The sequence below is a fragment of the Penicillium odoratum genome, assembly GCF_028828045.1.
Source record: "Penicillium odoratum strain IBT 22623 chromosome Unknown utg000002l_segment0_segment0, whole genome shotgun sequence".
Taxonomy (NCBI): Eukaryota; Fungi; Ascomycota; class Eurotiomycetes; order Eurotiales; family Aspergillaceae; genus Penicillium; species Penicillium odoratum.
Window position 1 is genome coordinate 2847470 of NW_026643144.1, and position 13455 is coordinate 2860924.

At 49.3% G+C, this 13455-nt stretch overlaps 6 protein-coding genes across 6 annotated transcripts; 2 read left to right on the forward strand and 4 right to left on the reverse strand.

Annotated features, from left to right (window-relative positions):
- Positions 1–314: 314 nt before the first annotated feature.
- On the forward strand, positions 315–2057 carry N7520_003083 (uncharacterized protein; the record flags this gene model as incomplete). Its single annotated transcript, XM_057137018.1, has 1 exon — positions 315–2057. One exon carries the CDS (start codon positions 315–317, stop codon positions 2055–2057), a length of 1743 nt encoding a protein of 580 aa, XP_056999704.1.
- Positions 2058–3187: 1130 nt separating this feature from the next.
- Positions 3188–4906, reverse strand: N7520_003084 (putative nonsense-mediated mRNA decay protein Upf3; the record flags this gene model as incomplete). Its single annotated transcript, XM_057137019.1, has 2 exons — positions 3188–4607; positions 4665–4906. 2 exons carry the CDS (start codon positions 4904–4906, stop codon positions 3188–3190), a joined length of 1662 nt encoding a protein of 553 aa, XP_056999705.1.
- Positions 4907–5770: 864 nt separating this feature from the next.
- On the reverse strand, positions 5771–8135 carry N7520_003085 (flavodoxin and radical SAM domain protein; the record flags this gene model as incomplete). Its single annotated transcript, XM_057137020.1, has 2 exons — positions 5771–8058; positions 8126–8135. The coding sequence occupies 2 exons, from the start codon at positions 8133–8135 to the stop codon at positions 5771–5773; spliced, it is 2298 nt and encodes a 765-aa protein (XP_056999706.1).
- A 579-nt stretch (positions 8136–8714) lies between these two features.
- On the forward strand, positions 8715–10170 carry N7520_003086 (putative dipeptidase; the record flags this gene model as incomplete). The annotated part of the gene is made up of 3 exons (XM_057137021.1): positions 8715–8937; positions 8985–9197; positions 9248–10170. The coding sequence occupies 3 exons, from the start codon at positions 8715–8717 to the stop codon at positions 10168–10170; spliced, it is 1359 nt and encodes a 452-aa protein (XP_056999707.1).
- Positions 10171–10211: 41 nt separating this feature from the next.
- N7520_003087 (NUDIX hydrolase) lies at positions 10212–10826 on the reverse strand (the record flags this gene model as incomplete). The annotated part of the gene is made up of 1 exon (XM_057137022.1): positions 10212–10826. The coding sequence occupies one exon, from the start codon at positions 10824–10826 to the stop codon at positions 10212–10214; it is 615 nt and encodes a 204-aa protein (XP_056999708.1).
- Positions 10827–11863: 1037 nt separating this feature from the next.
- Positions 11864–13151, reverse strand: sitA (TOR signaling pathway phosphatase SitA; the record flags this gene model as incomplete). The annotated part of the gene is made up of 3 exons (XM_057137023.1): positions 11864–12485; positions 12549–12936; positions 12998–13151. The coding sequence occupies 3 exons, from the start codon at positions 13149–13151 to the stop codon at positions 11864–11866; spliced, it is 1164 nt and encodes a 387-aa protein (XP_056999709.1).
- Between the last annotated feature and the right edge of the window lie 304 nt (positions 13152–13455).

The window sequence follows — 13455 nt, forward strand, 5'->3', positions numbered from 1 at the left end:
GGTTGAGGCCTTGGTCGAGCAACTAATCAGGAAGGTGGACCGTCATGGGGAAGTAGGATTACCTACAACTAGCGAAATTCCGACACCTCGTCATGGAATCCCTACTATAGATGTTGCATGTGCATCAACCTTAGACCAAGAATCTTCACGTTTCTTGTCTTTATGCAAGCCTCCGGATGTACGTATAGCTTTTTGAAATCCAGTGTATAATGAACTGCCACTTATTCTATCAGGACCATGGCCCGGCTGAACCTGAGGGGAGATATGAGAAGCTATCTCAAAGATTGCATGAGTCCTTACCCTCCCGGCAAGTTATGCAGATGATACACAATGCCCGCGGTAGCAAAGACATACTTTTTTTTGAGATGATAAACACTCCATATGCCGTCCTCGAGCAGAACGGCCTCAAGTTGCCAGATAGTTTACTCGAACTACCTAGTCCGAATTCGCATCCAGTGCTGATCGCAAGAAATATGCTTCACATTGCTATTTACCTGCAGCATCTCCACCCTAGTTTTCTTGGAGAGATAAATGGTTTGCCAGAACCACTCCCTTCCCTGATGGGACGATTAGCAAGAACCGCTATTGATCTGGTCACGACAAAGGACGAGTTTTTTGGCAGCATCGAAGGACTGCAGTGTGTCATGTTGGAAAGCACGTACTACCAAAATGGTGGAAATCTACGAAGAAGCTGGATAGCTAACCGGAGGGCTATGGCTATTGCGCAAATGATGAACCTCCACCAAAGTGAAAGCCGAGCAAAATACAAGGTTCTTGACCACACAACGAAAGCTCATCCACAGTTCATGTGGTTTCGAATTGTCTCCCTCGACCGTAATTTGTGTCTCATGCTGGGTCTTACGCAAGGCTCCCTTGATCAGAGCATGGCCACTGGCACAGCATTCAGAGATGACATCCCTATGGGCCGCCTCGAGCGGATGCACTGTACTCTCGCGTCTCGTATATTGGAGCGCAACGAGTCTGAGCCATGCGCTAATGACTTTGCCGTGACACAAAACCTCGACTTGGAGCTACAGAAAGCGGCTCGAAGCATGTCTAGCAAATGGTGGCTTATGCCAAACCTAGATAGTGTCACGGATGACCCACAGGCTCTCTTTTTTGATATGGGACGGTTGTTCAACCAGTTGTATCATTATAACTTGCTCAATCAGCTCCATCTGCCTTACATGCTTCGTTCATCACCTGAACGAAAGGACGAATATTCCAGAATGACCTGTGTGAATGCCTCAAGGGAAGTTCTCTTGCGATTTATCATGTTCCGTGGCTACAACCGGAGTAGTTTCTGCTGTCGGACAGTCGACTTTTTTGCACTCATGGCCGCCATTACACTTCTTCTGGCACATCTCGACAGCCACCGTTTTCCACCCACCAGTAACCTCTTAGCGCACCAATATCTTAGTGATCGTGCGATGATAGAGCAGGCGCAGGTGAACATGGAACAAGTCATTCGTGTTAACGGAGATACTCTAAGTGCCCAAAGTGCGGACTTATTGCAAAAGTTGCTGGCTATCGATTCCGAAGCAGCAAATGGCATCAGTACGGAGAGCGTCAGCGTTCAAACACCAGAAAGTGCAGTGTTGCAGTCAAACGGAAACGACAACGGCGTTGTTCGGGTGCAAATACCTTACTTTGGCATCGTCAAGATTGCCCGTCAGGGCGTTGTTACCAGGGAAATGGCCAACGCACAACCTTCTTTAGATGAGGGCCAACCCTATGCTCCGGTGATTGGTACGCATAACACCGAGAGCTCGGAAGCTGCAGTGTGTGATTTTGGCCCTGGTCGCTTCGATGGAGATGCCATTCCTAGGTCAATGACCGAAGTGGATTCTAATTCTATCGATGGTCCGCCTGCACAGCTCACATTGCGATACCAGGATACCGTTTCTGATACCCTCCTGCAAAGCTACCAGGATCCTGGGCTAACCGCCGGGGTGGACGACTGGGCATTCCAGGGTGTTGATATGGCTTTCTTTGACAGCATAATGAGAGGCCTCGATAACGGAAGTAGTTCACAAATCCAGGATGATGGCCCTTGATCTTAAAGATATAATATTGTTTTATTGATACTAAGTGGCTTGCGTCCCAACTAGTCAATTGATAGGATTGATAGATTCCAATTATATACACAGCATTCATCTCTTTCTTCTTTTCTGCAGAATAATGGCCTTCGGCAGTTAGAGGCTGAACCAGCCGAAGTATCGGTCAACCTCCGCAACCATGAACTCTTAAAATCCATACAAAATGGCAGTAGTGGGTGCTTAATGATTCTATTACTCATAACGGACATACCAAAACACAAGAACTCCACTACATACAAGCGATAGAGCCAATCAGAGCTAGATGAAATTAGCGCAGAAAAGTCTCTGCACCTATGGCCCCACTTAGGCTCTCTTATTGGTCAGCTTCTCAATTAGCCCCATCAATGAAAGCAAACAGAACAAACGACAGATTCATTCGCTTAGCAAATCACGTCCCCACTCAAGGTATAAAACGCATCTGTCGCCCCATGGATTTTCTTTTCTTCAAGCGACTCTACGTTAGTACCCCCTCCCCTAAAGGATCCAATCCTCGGATTCCTTGCATTGGAACATGTCACTAACAGCCTCCCAGTTCAAAGAATCACTTTAGAGTAGACGTCCCACTTCTAAGCTCTTTAAAAGAGCCACAGAATCTCCACCCTTGCTGATGACTACTATGTCCTCGATGCCCTAAAGTGAAGCCTTTTACTCCCGCCTCGATGGGTCACGCGTGCTGCTTGCAGTGTCTGCGTTTCTTATCCAGGGAGTGGTGATGATCTTGACCTGGTTTGGTGTCTGACTTCGGTCGGCTGGACCTGGTGGGTGTCGAGGAGGTCTGAAAGGTTTTGACCTCCATTTTTTCTTTTTGAGAATTGGTGGTTATTTTGGATGAAGATGTGAGTGGTAAGCTTCCCATCATTTGGTTCGGCAGTGCCGGGCGTTTGGAGGGGACTTGATTTTTACCGTATGATCTACTTTGTAAAATTCTGTTAAATATAAATTCTTAATGCTATTCTTCGACGCTCCTATTAGAAGCCGTCATACGGACTAGTTATTCGTATACTGTCACGCAGCTTCTCGGATTCGTGTCTCATATCATTGCTATTGGGTATCTCATGCAGTCGTTGAATTGTAAAGCTACATCACCCTCACTTGCCAGAACTTCCACCCTTCTCTGTCTTCTCCGTCTTCTCCGTCTTCTCGTTCCCTCCTGCTCCACCTTTCGCTTTGTTCCGTGATCCACGACCACCTCGAGATCCCCGTGCAGACGACCCGGTCGCGTTTCCAGCGCTCGCGGCGTTTCCAGCATTCGCCGTGTTTCCGGTTTTTTCAGTGTTTCCACTGGGCGGCGCTTGTTGTGAATCACCTCGACCCTTGCGCGACTTCTCTCCACCAGGGTTCGCCTTGCGCTCCAGCACAACCACCTGGCTCTGAGCAACTGTCACAGGGCTAGCGGCCATCGCCTTCTGTAGGCCCCCGGGGTCTGCGAAATCCACATATCCAAATCCTTTCTTCTTATCGATCTCCACCTTGTTCACGGCACCAAATACCCCGAACGCCGTTTCCAGTAGTGCTTCGGTCACACCTTGGGAGGGGTTTGCGTGTTTGAGGAATGCCTGGGTGGCAGTGGAGGCGGGAGGAGCAGACGGCTTGGGTTTGGGACCCTTGGTTGCTTTCGTAGGTGCGGGACTGGAAGAAGCTGGCGGATCGGTCGCTTTGGTTGTAGAGTCGGTATCCTTCTTCGCTTTGGATTGGGCGTTCTTGGCTGGCTTGGCTGCTGGTTCTTTCTTGGTTGCCTCTGCTGGGGCGGATGAGTCTCGAGAACTCTCGTTCTTCGATGACCCGGTGTCATTGGCTCCCTTTCCTCGTCGCCGACCTCCAGCCGGAGAGATTCCAAGATCGCGCTGGAGGATCTTGGTCGCTGCGGTGACATTTCCTCGTTCTCGTTTCCTCTCCGGGGCTGCAGTAACCTCTTTGGGTGTTGCTGAGGTGCTCGCCTTACCAGACTTGCCTGTGGCACCTTGCTTGGCGGCCTTTGTAGACTCCTTAGCCTTGTCGCCCCTAGTCCTCTTCTCTGTAAGTGGCGCACTGTTTTCCTTGTCGGTGCGTTGTAGTAGTTTCTTGGCCTGTACTTTCTCCTTCGGCTCTTTCTCCGATCGACCGTGCTTGGAGGATTTAGCTGTCGCAGCCTCCTTGGCCTTGCTTGCCTTCTTGTCCTTGATGAACTGGACCAACGGCGTAGTGAGCACTGCCTCTTTCTTCTTATCCTCACTGTCGTGGTCTAATCCCACCGACTTCGTGATGGGTTGTGTCAAACTCTCAAGGAAAGCAATAAAGTCCTGGTCCTGGTCAATTGTACCCTGGCGAGCATCCTTCCGCACACGACTCCCAGGAATTTTAGCGTAGGGGGCGAACTCCAAGCTTGGAGGGCCAAGCAGAATCGGGTCGTTAGAGGTGGCGCGAGCGTCTTGAAACGAGGCTTGTCGCACTTGATCCGATAGCAGGGTGACATGTTCGCTCGATACAACGTGAATATAGGCCCGGGAGGGACGAGAAGGCTTAGCGGGGCTAGATTAATCGGTTCGGTCAGCTTCTGGAAAAGGATCGAGTCAATTGCTGTCCTACTCTTTAGACACCTTGCCAGCCTTGTACTGAAGCCAATCCACTTTTCCAGCACCAACTTTCCATTCTGCGCCTAAAGCTCCTTCGAGTTCACTTTGGGTCAGCCCTGGTGGAAGGCGACGAATAATTAGTTTGAGTCGAGGAGCTGGAGGCTTGTGAGCCTTCCTTGCTGGTGCAGGTGACTTCTGTGTGGCTGAGCCAGGGATCTGAAGCAAGCCCGCAGTGGGCTTGTCTGGTTGGGCCATGTCGGTGTGGTAATAGGAAGAGTGGCAGGTGAAAAGAAATTGTGAGATGGTTAGAAAGAGCCAGAGGGTCACGGCATGAGATTAAACTCCCCTCACAAAGATCAAGAGCTTGAGATGTTTGTACAACCGTCACAGATAGGTTCGGGATATATCGCTGAGTCATAATTTCCCCTCAGTCCAGCTTACGTAATAGACCTTAACAAAAGTCAACCAACATACTAGTTAAAGAGTCAGTTAGAGTACGTTCTATCATGGTATGTCTGTATCCTTATGGATTCGAGATTGGTTTGGAACTACGCCTCAGTAGATCCCATAGTATCTTAGAAAAGAGCTTGTGGATTACTGCAGCTCGAGGGATGCTGTGCAGCTCCTCTTTAAGACTATCGGAAGCCTACTATGGAATGCCAGGGAGGTCTAATTTTTGACACCTCTTCACTCCGAAGATCTTCTGCTTGGCCTGTGAAAATCTCTGTATTCTGGCACCTTTGGAAGAAAATGACTGAATTGTTGAAATGAGTTTCTGTTCGGGGGAAGTTGGCTATTCCATCTTGCCATGGAGAGTTTGCTATACACATATATAGCTCATGGATCTTGATATCGCATTTTAAGAGCCAACATTGAAATCTCACGCGAAAAATCCTGGACTGCAACCATGCAGCCTCAATGATGGTCGCAGCAATACTTTTGTTCTGGGAGACACTCCCAGTGAAACACTTAACGCTATGATCGAAATTCAGGCACAGACATCGATAAACCGATATTAGACAGTTACCATGGGACGAGTTGGAAGCCCAAGAGCCAATTCGAAGTGCCGTCCGAAATGATTCGGGATAAGGGTAAGCCACCTATGCAACGATGCATTGCTCATGACGTCGAAACATCCTCAGCAGGAGCAGCCTCAATGGCTCTATCTCTGTTCTTACCCTTGCGATGCACGCGCTCATCCTCGGGGTTAAATCCACCATTACCCCAGAGGGCCCACTCCTCGGTCTCTTGCATATAATCCTCCGGGGTGAAAGAGGTTCCGTCGGCCTTCTCTTTTTCCAACAACTCGAAGAATCGAGGATAGTCGATTCGAGTGTGCCATTTACCATTCACATGGAAACGGTTGGAGGCTAGCAGCACACAACAACTGTGGGCATGCTCTGCAGCAAGACCGTATCCGAGACCGCGACGTTCGAGCTCTGCATCAAGAGCGATAACAAAAGTTTGGATCTCTTCATAGAATGGCACGTTCTGCATGGTCAAGCCGGCGCCGGCGCTCGTGCTGGTTCCACAGTATGTGACGCCCTTGACCTCGATCAGACATGGCAAAGCCTTTTCAACCAGGTCTGCGTATCCGATCACCTCGTCGTCAACGTTGAAGCCCTTGACCAAGGTCAATCTGAAAACGGTTCGTTGGACGTGTCGCTTTTCTCGTAGAATATCGAGACAACGCTGGAATCGCTCCCAGAAATCACGGTGCAATGGGCGATCAATCTTGCGCAGACTCTCACGGTTGCTCGCGTCAATGGAGACGTACAGCTGAGTGACGCGGTGCAGGTTCTCAAGCTGGTCGGGATGCTGGGCGTTACAGACCATGAAACTAGAGATGTGCTCTGCATGAAGCATTTCCAAAAAGCGGTTGATGTGAGGGTAGAAAATCGGCTCACCGACCAGACTCAAGGCACAGTGGCGGATGCGCATGGCCTCGGCGAATCGTTCAGCTCGGACACCGGGCACACCCTTCATCATTTTGATCTTCTTGTAGTGGCCTTCTTTAACTCCTTGGAAGATGAGCTCAGGTTCATCAACCTTCCATCGCCAAGTCGTTCCGACCGGGTTAGTACCGTGGCGCCAGCAGAAAATGCACTTGTTGCTACAGGAGAGAGATGGTGTCGCCTCCATGCACAGGTGTGATCGGATACCATAGAAAGAGAACTTGTAGCAGGAGCCCCGTCCTCGTAGCGCTGACTTGGTCCATCGGCAGATCTTGACTCCAGAGTGCGAACCCACAATCGTGTAACCTTGTTTCGTCAAAGAGGCGTAGGTTGGCGAGGTCTTGGGGACCATCTCCTTGGCACTGGCCTCGGAAGATATAACTTTGCCCACAGTGGTGAAATCAACGGGCAGAGGCGCGGAGTCACCACCCATCTTGATATCCTCGAGATCCACCATTGATGTTTTCTTTTCTTTGTCGTCATCCTCGTCAACGTCCTCTTCGTCACTCTCCACGGCATCACCACTACCGACAACACCTTCACCCAAGCCGCCGTTCTCCAAGATATCCGAGAAGGTCTCCTGGAGTCCCCGAGACCACTCTTTCAAAGATGCGTCGACATCGCTCTTGACATCACCCATACCCAGAGGGTACGCCCGCTTGCGGCCTGTGAGTTTGGACATCCATCGATCAATTTCCTTAGCCTGTGTGCAGAAACCTTCCTCCTCCGTCGGCCATTCTTCCTTGTCACCAAATCCAAAGACCGAGTAGCCTGCCAATTGATGCAGCGATCCAGTGTCAATTCGGAAATCATTGTGTGTTTCTTCCAGGTCACCCAAGAAGGTGCTCAAAACTGTGTCAATGTTGTAGGTCGGGACCAAGATGCAGTAAACGTAGCGAGTTCCGGGAGAGGTTGAAGGTGGTTTCGGAGCGGAGACAAAAAAGTCGTCGAAATCAATGTACGAGATGTCATGGATCTGTGGGGGTAAAAGACCCCGTTCCGAGTTCGCCTGCTTGGATCGCTCCTGAGCAGCGACGCGCAAATCCTCCAAAAGAATATTCGCATACCGTTCGGTGTTTGTAGTCAAAGAAGCAAAGAAAATGATCGGTTGGATATGGGTGAATAGCTGGGGCTCCTCGTTGGAATCACGGCGACCGATTGTCTTTGCGGGCTTCTTGCCCTGGACACGCTTGGGACCGGAAGGTTTAGCTGTGGCTTGCTTCTGGACGGGTTTGGCATTTTTGACCTCTGAGACAGGTTCATGTTGCTTCTCTGTTGCGGGGTTGAGTTTCTCGAGTTTCTCGGGTGACTTGCTGCGTGGGGAAGACGGCACGGAGGCCGAGGCCGGGGTCTTGGATCTCGAAAATGTGCGATAGGCACGGATAGCGAAGAAAAATGCCGAGAGTGCGATGAGGATAGGAAGCCGGTAGGCATGCCACGCGGCGACGAGGCCTGTCCCAGGAATGTGAGCGCGTGGAACTACTGAAAGTATTGGGATCAAAGGATAACAGAAACATACCGTCGGCCATGGCTCTATCACCAGCCATTATATCAAACCTGATAAATTGACTGTGAAGTGTTTCAACTTCGACGGTGGGGTTCAAGTTCAAACTTGAGAGGGAAAAATAAAAGTGGATCCGCAACAAATGGAGCAAATGAGCGTCGACGGATTAACATCTAGACATGTTGACCCTCAACAGGGTATAACACAGATTATACTTGGATTGCAAGATATATATAGTTATGTGACAAGCCATCGTCTTTATACACAAGTAACATATTGACTAGTAAGTCTTAATAGCTATTGAAGCAGACATTGTTCAATTATTTTGTTCTTATGTGGATTACTACTTGGCACTTCCAAGTTTCTTTGTGCATAGTAGGTTTCTAGGTGGATTCTTGAACCCCTTCATTTTTATCAGACCTGGGGGGTTATAAAGACCTGGCAGATGGATTGCTTATACGAGAAACTTGAAAATCTAGCTGTAATCTTTTCGGACGAAACGAATTAATACCGGTTGATAGGAGATCGAGCTTATCGCAGTAGTACACCGGGTTTATCGGGATTATCGCGTGCTTCCCCAACTTCTCCTCATCACTTATCTGACATGGAGAAGATATCAATGCAGAAACACTACGAGGCACTGGCTCAAGATCCAGAGAACCTGAAGATCGCAAAGCCAAAATCATGCCAGAAACGACGCTGGGCTCTGCTGCTCTTCAGCGTAATTGCTGGTGGGTGGTTTCTTCGGCCGCACTGCCACCATGTCCATCGTATCGCTAGCATCGAGGAAAGAGTGCAGAACATCTTGACTCAGACCCCATTGATTGGTATGAAATATCGCATGATACTACTGGGTCATGGCTAATTCAGCTAGATGGCCATGATGACTTCCCTATCTTTATCAGATCAGTCTTCCATAATCACATTCATAGCTCCAATTTCACGGACGCCTTTCTCAATGGCACACTCCCTGCTCACGTCGATTTACCTCGTCTGAAGCGTGGTCATGTCGGTGGCACTTTCTGGAGTGTCTTTGTGCCTTGTCCCACGAATTGGACGGACTTTTCCGATGAAACATATGCGCCTAGTACGTAAACAAACAGCACATTGCCATGAGCAGCATTGACAGTAATATAGGTATACGGGAGACGATGGAACAGGTCGATTTGATGTCTCGTATACAGCAGACTTTCCCTGGTGTCTTTTCGACTCCGCCGAATGGCACCACCGCCCTGAGCGCTTTTCAGGAGGGAAAGATCATCTCTCCTCTTGGCATAGAAGGCTTGCACTCGATCGGCAACTCTCTAGCCCATCTTCGCATTTTCTACGAACTGGGTGTCTCCTATGCAACACTGACACACAACTGCCACAATCGCTATGCCGATGCCGCAGTCGTCGAATTGCCAGGTGGCGGAGTGAAAAAGTCTGACCCGCTGTGGCACGGAGTGAGTCCTGAAGGCCAGAAGGTAGTCTTTGAAATGAACCGTCTCGGCATGATTGTTGACCTGGCCCATGTGAGCGTGGATACTATGCGTGATGTACTAGGTGCTGGCAAGACCGAGTGGGCTGGAAGTCGGGCTCCGATTATCTTCAGTCATAGCTCAGCTTATGCGCTGTGCCCGCATCCGCGTAATGTTCCTGATGATGTTCTCGAGCTGGTACGGGAGAAGAAGTCAATAGTGATGGTCAATTTCTCGCCTGATTTCATCTCCTGTGTGGCTTCGGACCGTGCTGATGGCATACCTGATAATGATCCTGAGAATGCTACTCTCGAGCGTGTTGCGGATCATATTATGCATATCGGGACAGTCGCTGGGTTTGACCATGTAGGTCTTGGTAGTGACTTTGATGGTATTCCGACAGTACCTCGGGGTTTGGAAGATGTGTCGAAATTTCCAGATCTTATTGCAGAGCTTCTACGCCGGGGACTGAGTGATGAGGATGCTGCCAAGGTGGCCGGTGGCAATCTGTTACGTGTGTGGAGGGATGTTGACCAAGTAGCCTTGAAGATGCAGGCGGAAGGCGCAAGTCCAGTAGAGGATGACTCTCAAACAATGTAGCCTGGTAGAACAATCAATGGACAGATAAATCTATATGATTCTTATTTCAGCCCTCTATTCAATATATCAAACGCCCGAAGAACATTGGGCCCTTGATGCGGCGTCAATTTGTCCACACCAGTCTCAAGAGAAACTTTCACCTCTTCCTCAACTGCCCACTTATACGCCTGATGCGCCCCAACCTCCATAACAACAGAGATCTCCTCATGAGGAACCACCTCAGACACACCAGATACTTCACGCCGGCCTTCATAAACCTCGACAATGAACGAGTACTTGGCAATGCGAATAAACCGTCCATCTCGCTGCTGATGAGTCCATCCATCCACCCCGGCAAGCTCCACAAACCGCGAAACATGCAGTCCAGTCTCCTCAAGAACTTCACGCACAACGCCATCTAGCAGAGTTCTATCTTCCTCTGGCTCATGTGCGCCCCCGGGTCCTTCCCATAATCCAGGCATCGAGTCGGTTAGCGCTCGCTGCAGCAGCAGGATGCGCGGTGGGGATGTTGAGTGGGATCCAGTCAGCTCTGCATCTTGGGAGAAAATGTATCCTCCGACGCCCAAATATTCGATTTCCGGGCGTCTTGCGGCGAATTCGGCTGACGGGGTATCGAAGTATGCTAGATGGGACGCGACTGTGTAGGCGAATGCCATGGCTTTGTTCCTGAGTGGGGTTGTTGATTAAGGTCAAGGTGGATTAGTTCTTCCCCGCCAATTCGGTTTGTTTACTCTTTAGGAATCCGTATTTTTATTCTTTGTATATGTGTCTAGGTAGCTAGGTAGCAATAGCCATCTCCGGCATATATTATAGAGAGTAATTGTGTGAGTAAATGAATTTATTTATCTATAGCAGAAAGTAGGTGGCTGGAAGGGGGGAAGAAAAAAAAGAAAAGAAAAAAAGAATAGCGAGCGACGCAGGGATCGAACCTGCAATCTCTTGAACCGAAATCAAGCGCCTTGCCATTAGGCCAGCCGCCCATGATGACAAATAACCCTATTACTTGCTATATATACTGTCTTTCTGCGTTCCCTTAAAGTAGTCAGCATTGTAAAGCTCCTCAGAAGTAATATCAACCCGTTTGGGATGTGGGAAATATCCCACGAGTATTTGAATGACTCCTCTTTAGTACTCGAGTGATACTCAGTTGGATATTCATTTTATATGACCCGAATAGTGGTTTTCATTTAGAGTAGCCTGGCACCGAGTGTATCTCAATTATTCCACGACTCCGAACATATGTATATATCACTGCCATGTTGCACCCCAAAGTCGTCCAAAGCATCAATTAGATCATAGCATTTGTATCACATCAACAGGTTTCAATTGATTCGGAAATTTGGTCAGCTGGTCTGAAACCTTGTAAACTTCCTTAAAATCATAGACAATTCTAAGCAAACTGCTTACAGGTGTGAGAGGCCTGACCAGTCGGCCACCGGGGTATTTATTAATATTATCTCTCAAATTGTAGAATTTCAGGGAGAAATGGTAAGAAATGGTAGCTTTACTTACACCATCCACCATCCACCTCCACCTTCTAAGTTTCAGCTCTTCATAAGAATCTATATTCCGTGTAAGGGTATGGACATATCATTCATTTCGTCTCTAAGATCATTATGGTAAATGCTCCGATCCCCGGAAGAACCAACGGCAAACCCAAACGCCCGCGCCGGTGCAAATCAAATTGCTCATGTTACAGGAAGTACTCGCTACGGCCCGGCCGTGTGCTGGGCACATGTCGCTGATCATCGCTCACAGCACTAAACAGCTTGAATGACGGCTTGAGATCCTCTCCAATCTCACACACTGAAGCGAGATTACCACATCGGTAACAGTAGTTCGGGGCACTCCACACGGTAACCACATTCTGGTTGGCGAAATGGTATTTATATCCCTCATTTACCAGCTGGTGCGCGCGGGCAATCAGGGAGAGATCGTTAACGTGACAGAACTCGTCCGCCACGCGATCACCAAAGAGCCAGCCTGCACCACGAGGACTGACCGCCCATGTCTCCACGTCGTCGGGATCGGACCAGACAAGATCGCAAAATGCGCCCTCGTGTGGGATTTCTTGTGCACGGGCGACTACTCGCACTTGGTCTAGGGTGCGGATCTCTGGACTCAATCCTCCGTGTACGCATAGGACTTTGCCGTCGATGATGGCGCCCAGCGTCATGAAGTCGAAGACCTGGCAACATGCTTTCCATACCGAGGCACTGCCGTATTTCTGGAAACACTCTTCGTAAAAACCGTACACCTGTGTGATCTGGCGGGATTCGTGATTTCCCCGCACTAATGTTACTCGATCGGGATATCTGGGAAGCGCATCGAAGGTTAGTCTCCTCTTATGAAGGAGGGGCATATTCAAGAGTACTCACTTGGCCTTCAAACACAATAGCAGGGTCAAGGTCTCCAAACTGAAATATCCACGGTCCACATAATCTCCCAGGAAGACAAAGTTCCGGTTTACCTGGACATCATTGGATGCCTGGCTCTCTGACTGACTGCGTGGGCCTTCCGACTCCTCCTCGTCATCCTCAACGGCATTGTTATTAGGGCCTCGTAACTTCTTCCGAAGCTTGGGATCTGTAATCTCCGATGGAGGCTCGATATCGGCGGAGGTTATGGGGGAAGATTTAGGAGCGTCAGGCTCCGTGCCATCAGGCATCCCACCAGAAACCCGGAAGAGTTCAAGAAGATCATAGAATTGGCCGTGAATGTCGCCACATACGGTAACCGGAGTAGAAACGGGCTGAATATTGGATTCTGTAGGGCATGATCAGTACCGAGCCCAACGTTCCGAGCGCTGCCTTGGGAGACTCCTTACCTTCCATCATATACTCCTTGACCATCTCGCAAAGCTGCTTCATGTGGGCCTCTGATAAATATTTGCAGTCCTTAGCGGCCTCCAGCCACTGGTCGGGGCCTGCATTGCTTTTCAATTTCGCCGGTCCTGGCTGAGGGACCTTGCTGTCGGTCATGGTGGAAGAGATGTTGAAGAGGGATCGTGGAGCAGCGGAGTGAAGAGGCGGAGGGGAACTTGCGTCCTTGGCGGGACTCGGATACCGCACGGGGCACACGACATCCACTCCTGAGCGCTTCTCGAACGTTTCAAATGATTGGGAAAGGATGATCAGGTCAACAGTCACTGGATAGAACTTGACGTTCAAATGATGCTTGTGCTTGTGCTTTTGCTTATTTGGTATTTTGGTTCTTATTTTTTTTCACTTTAATTTCTTTCGTCATAACAACCATTTCATTTCTCATTCGCTATGGAATCTTGCA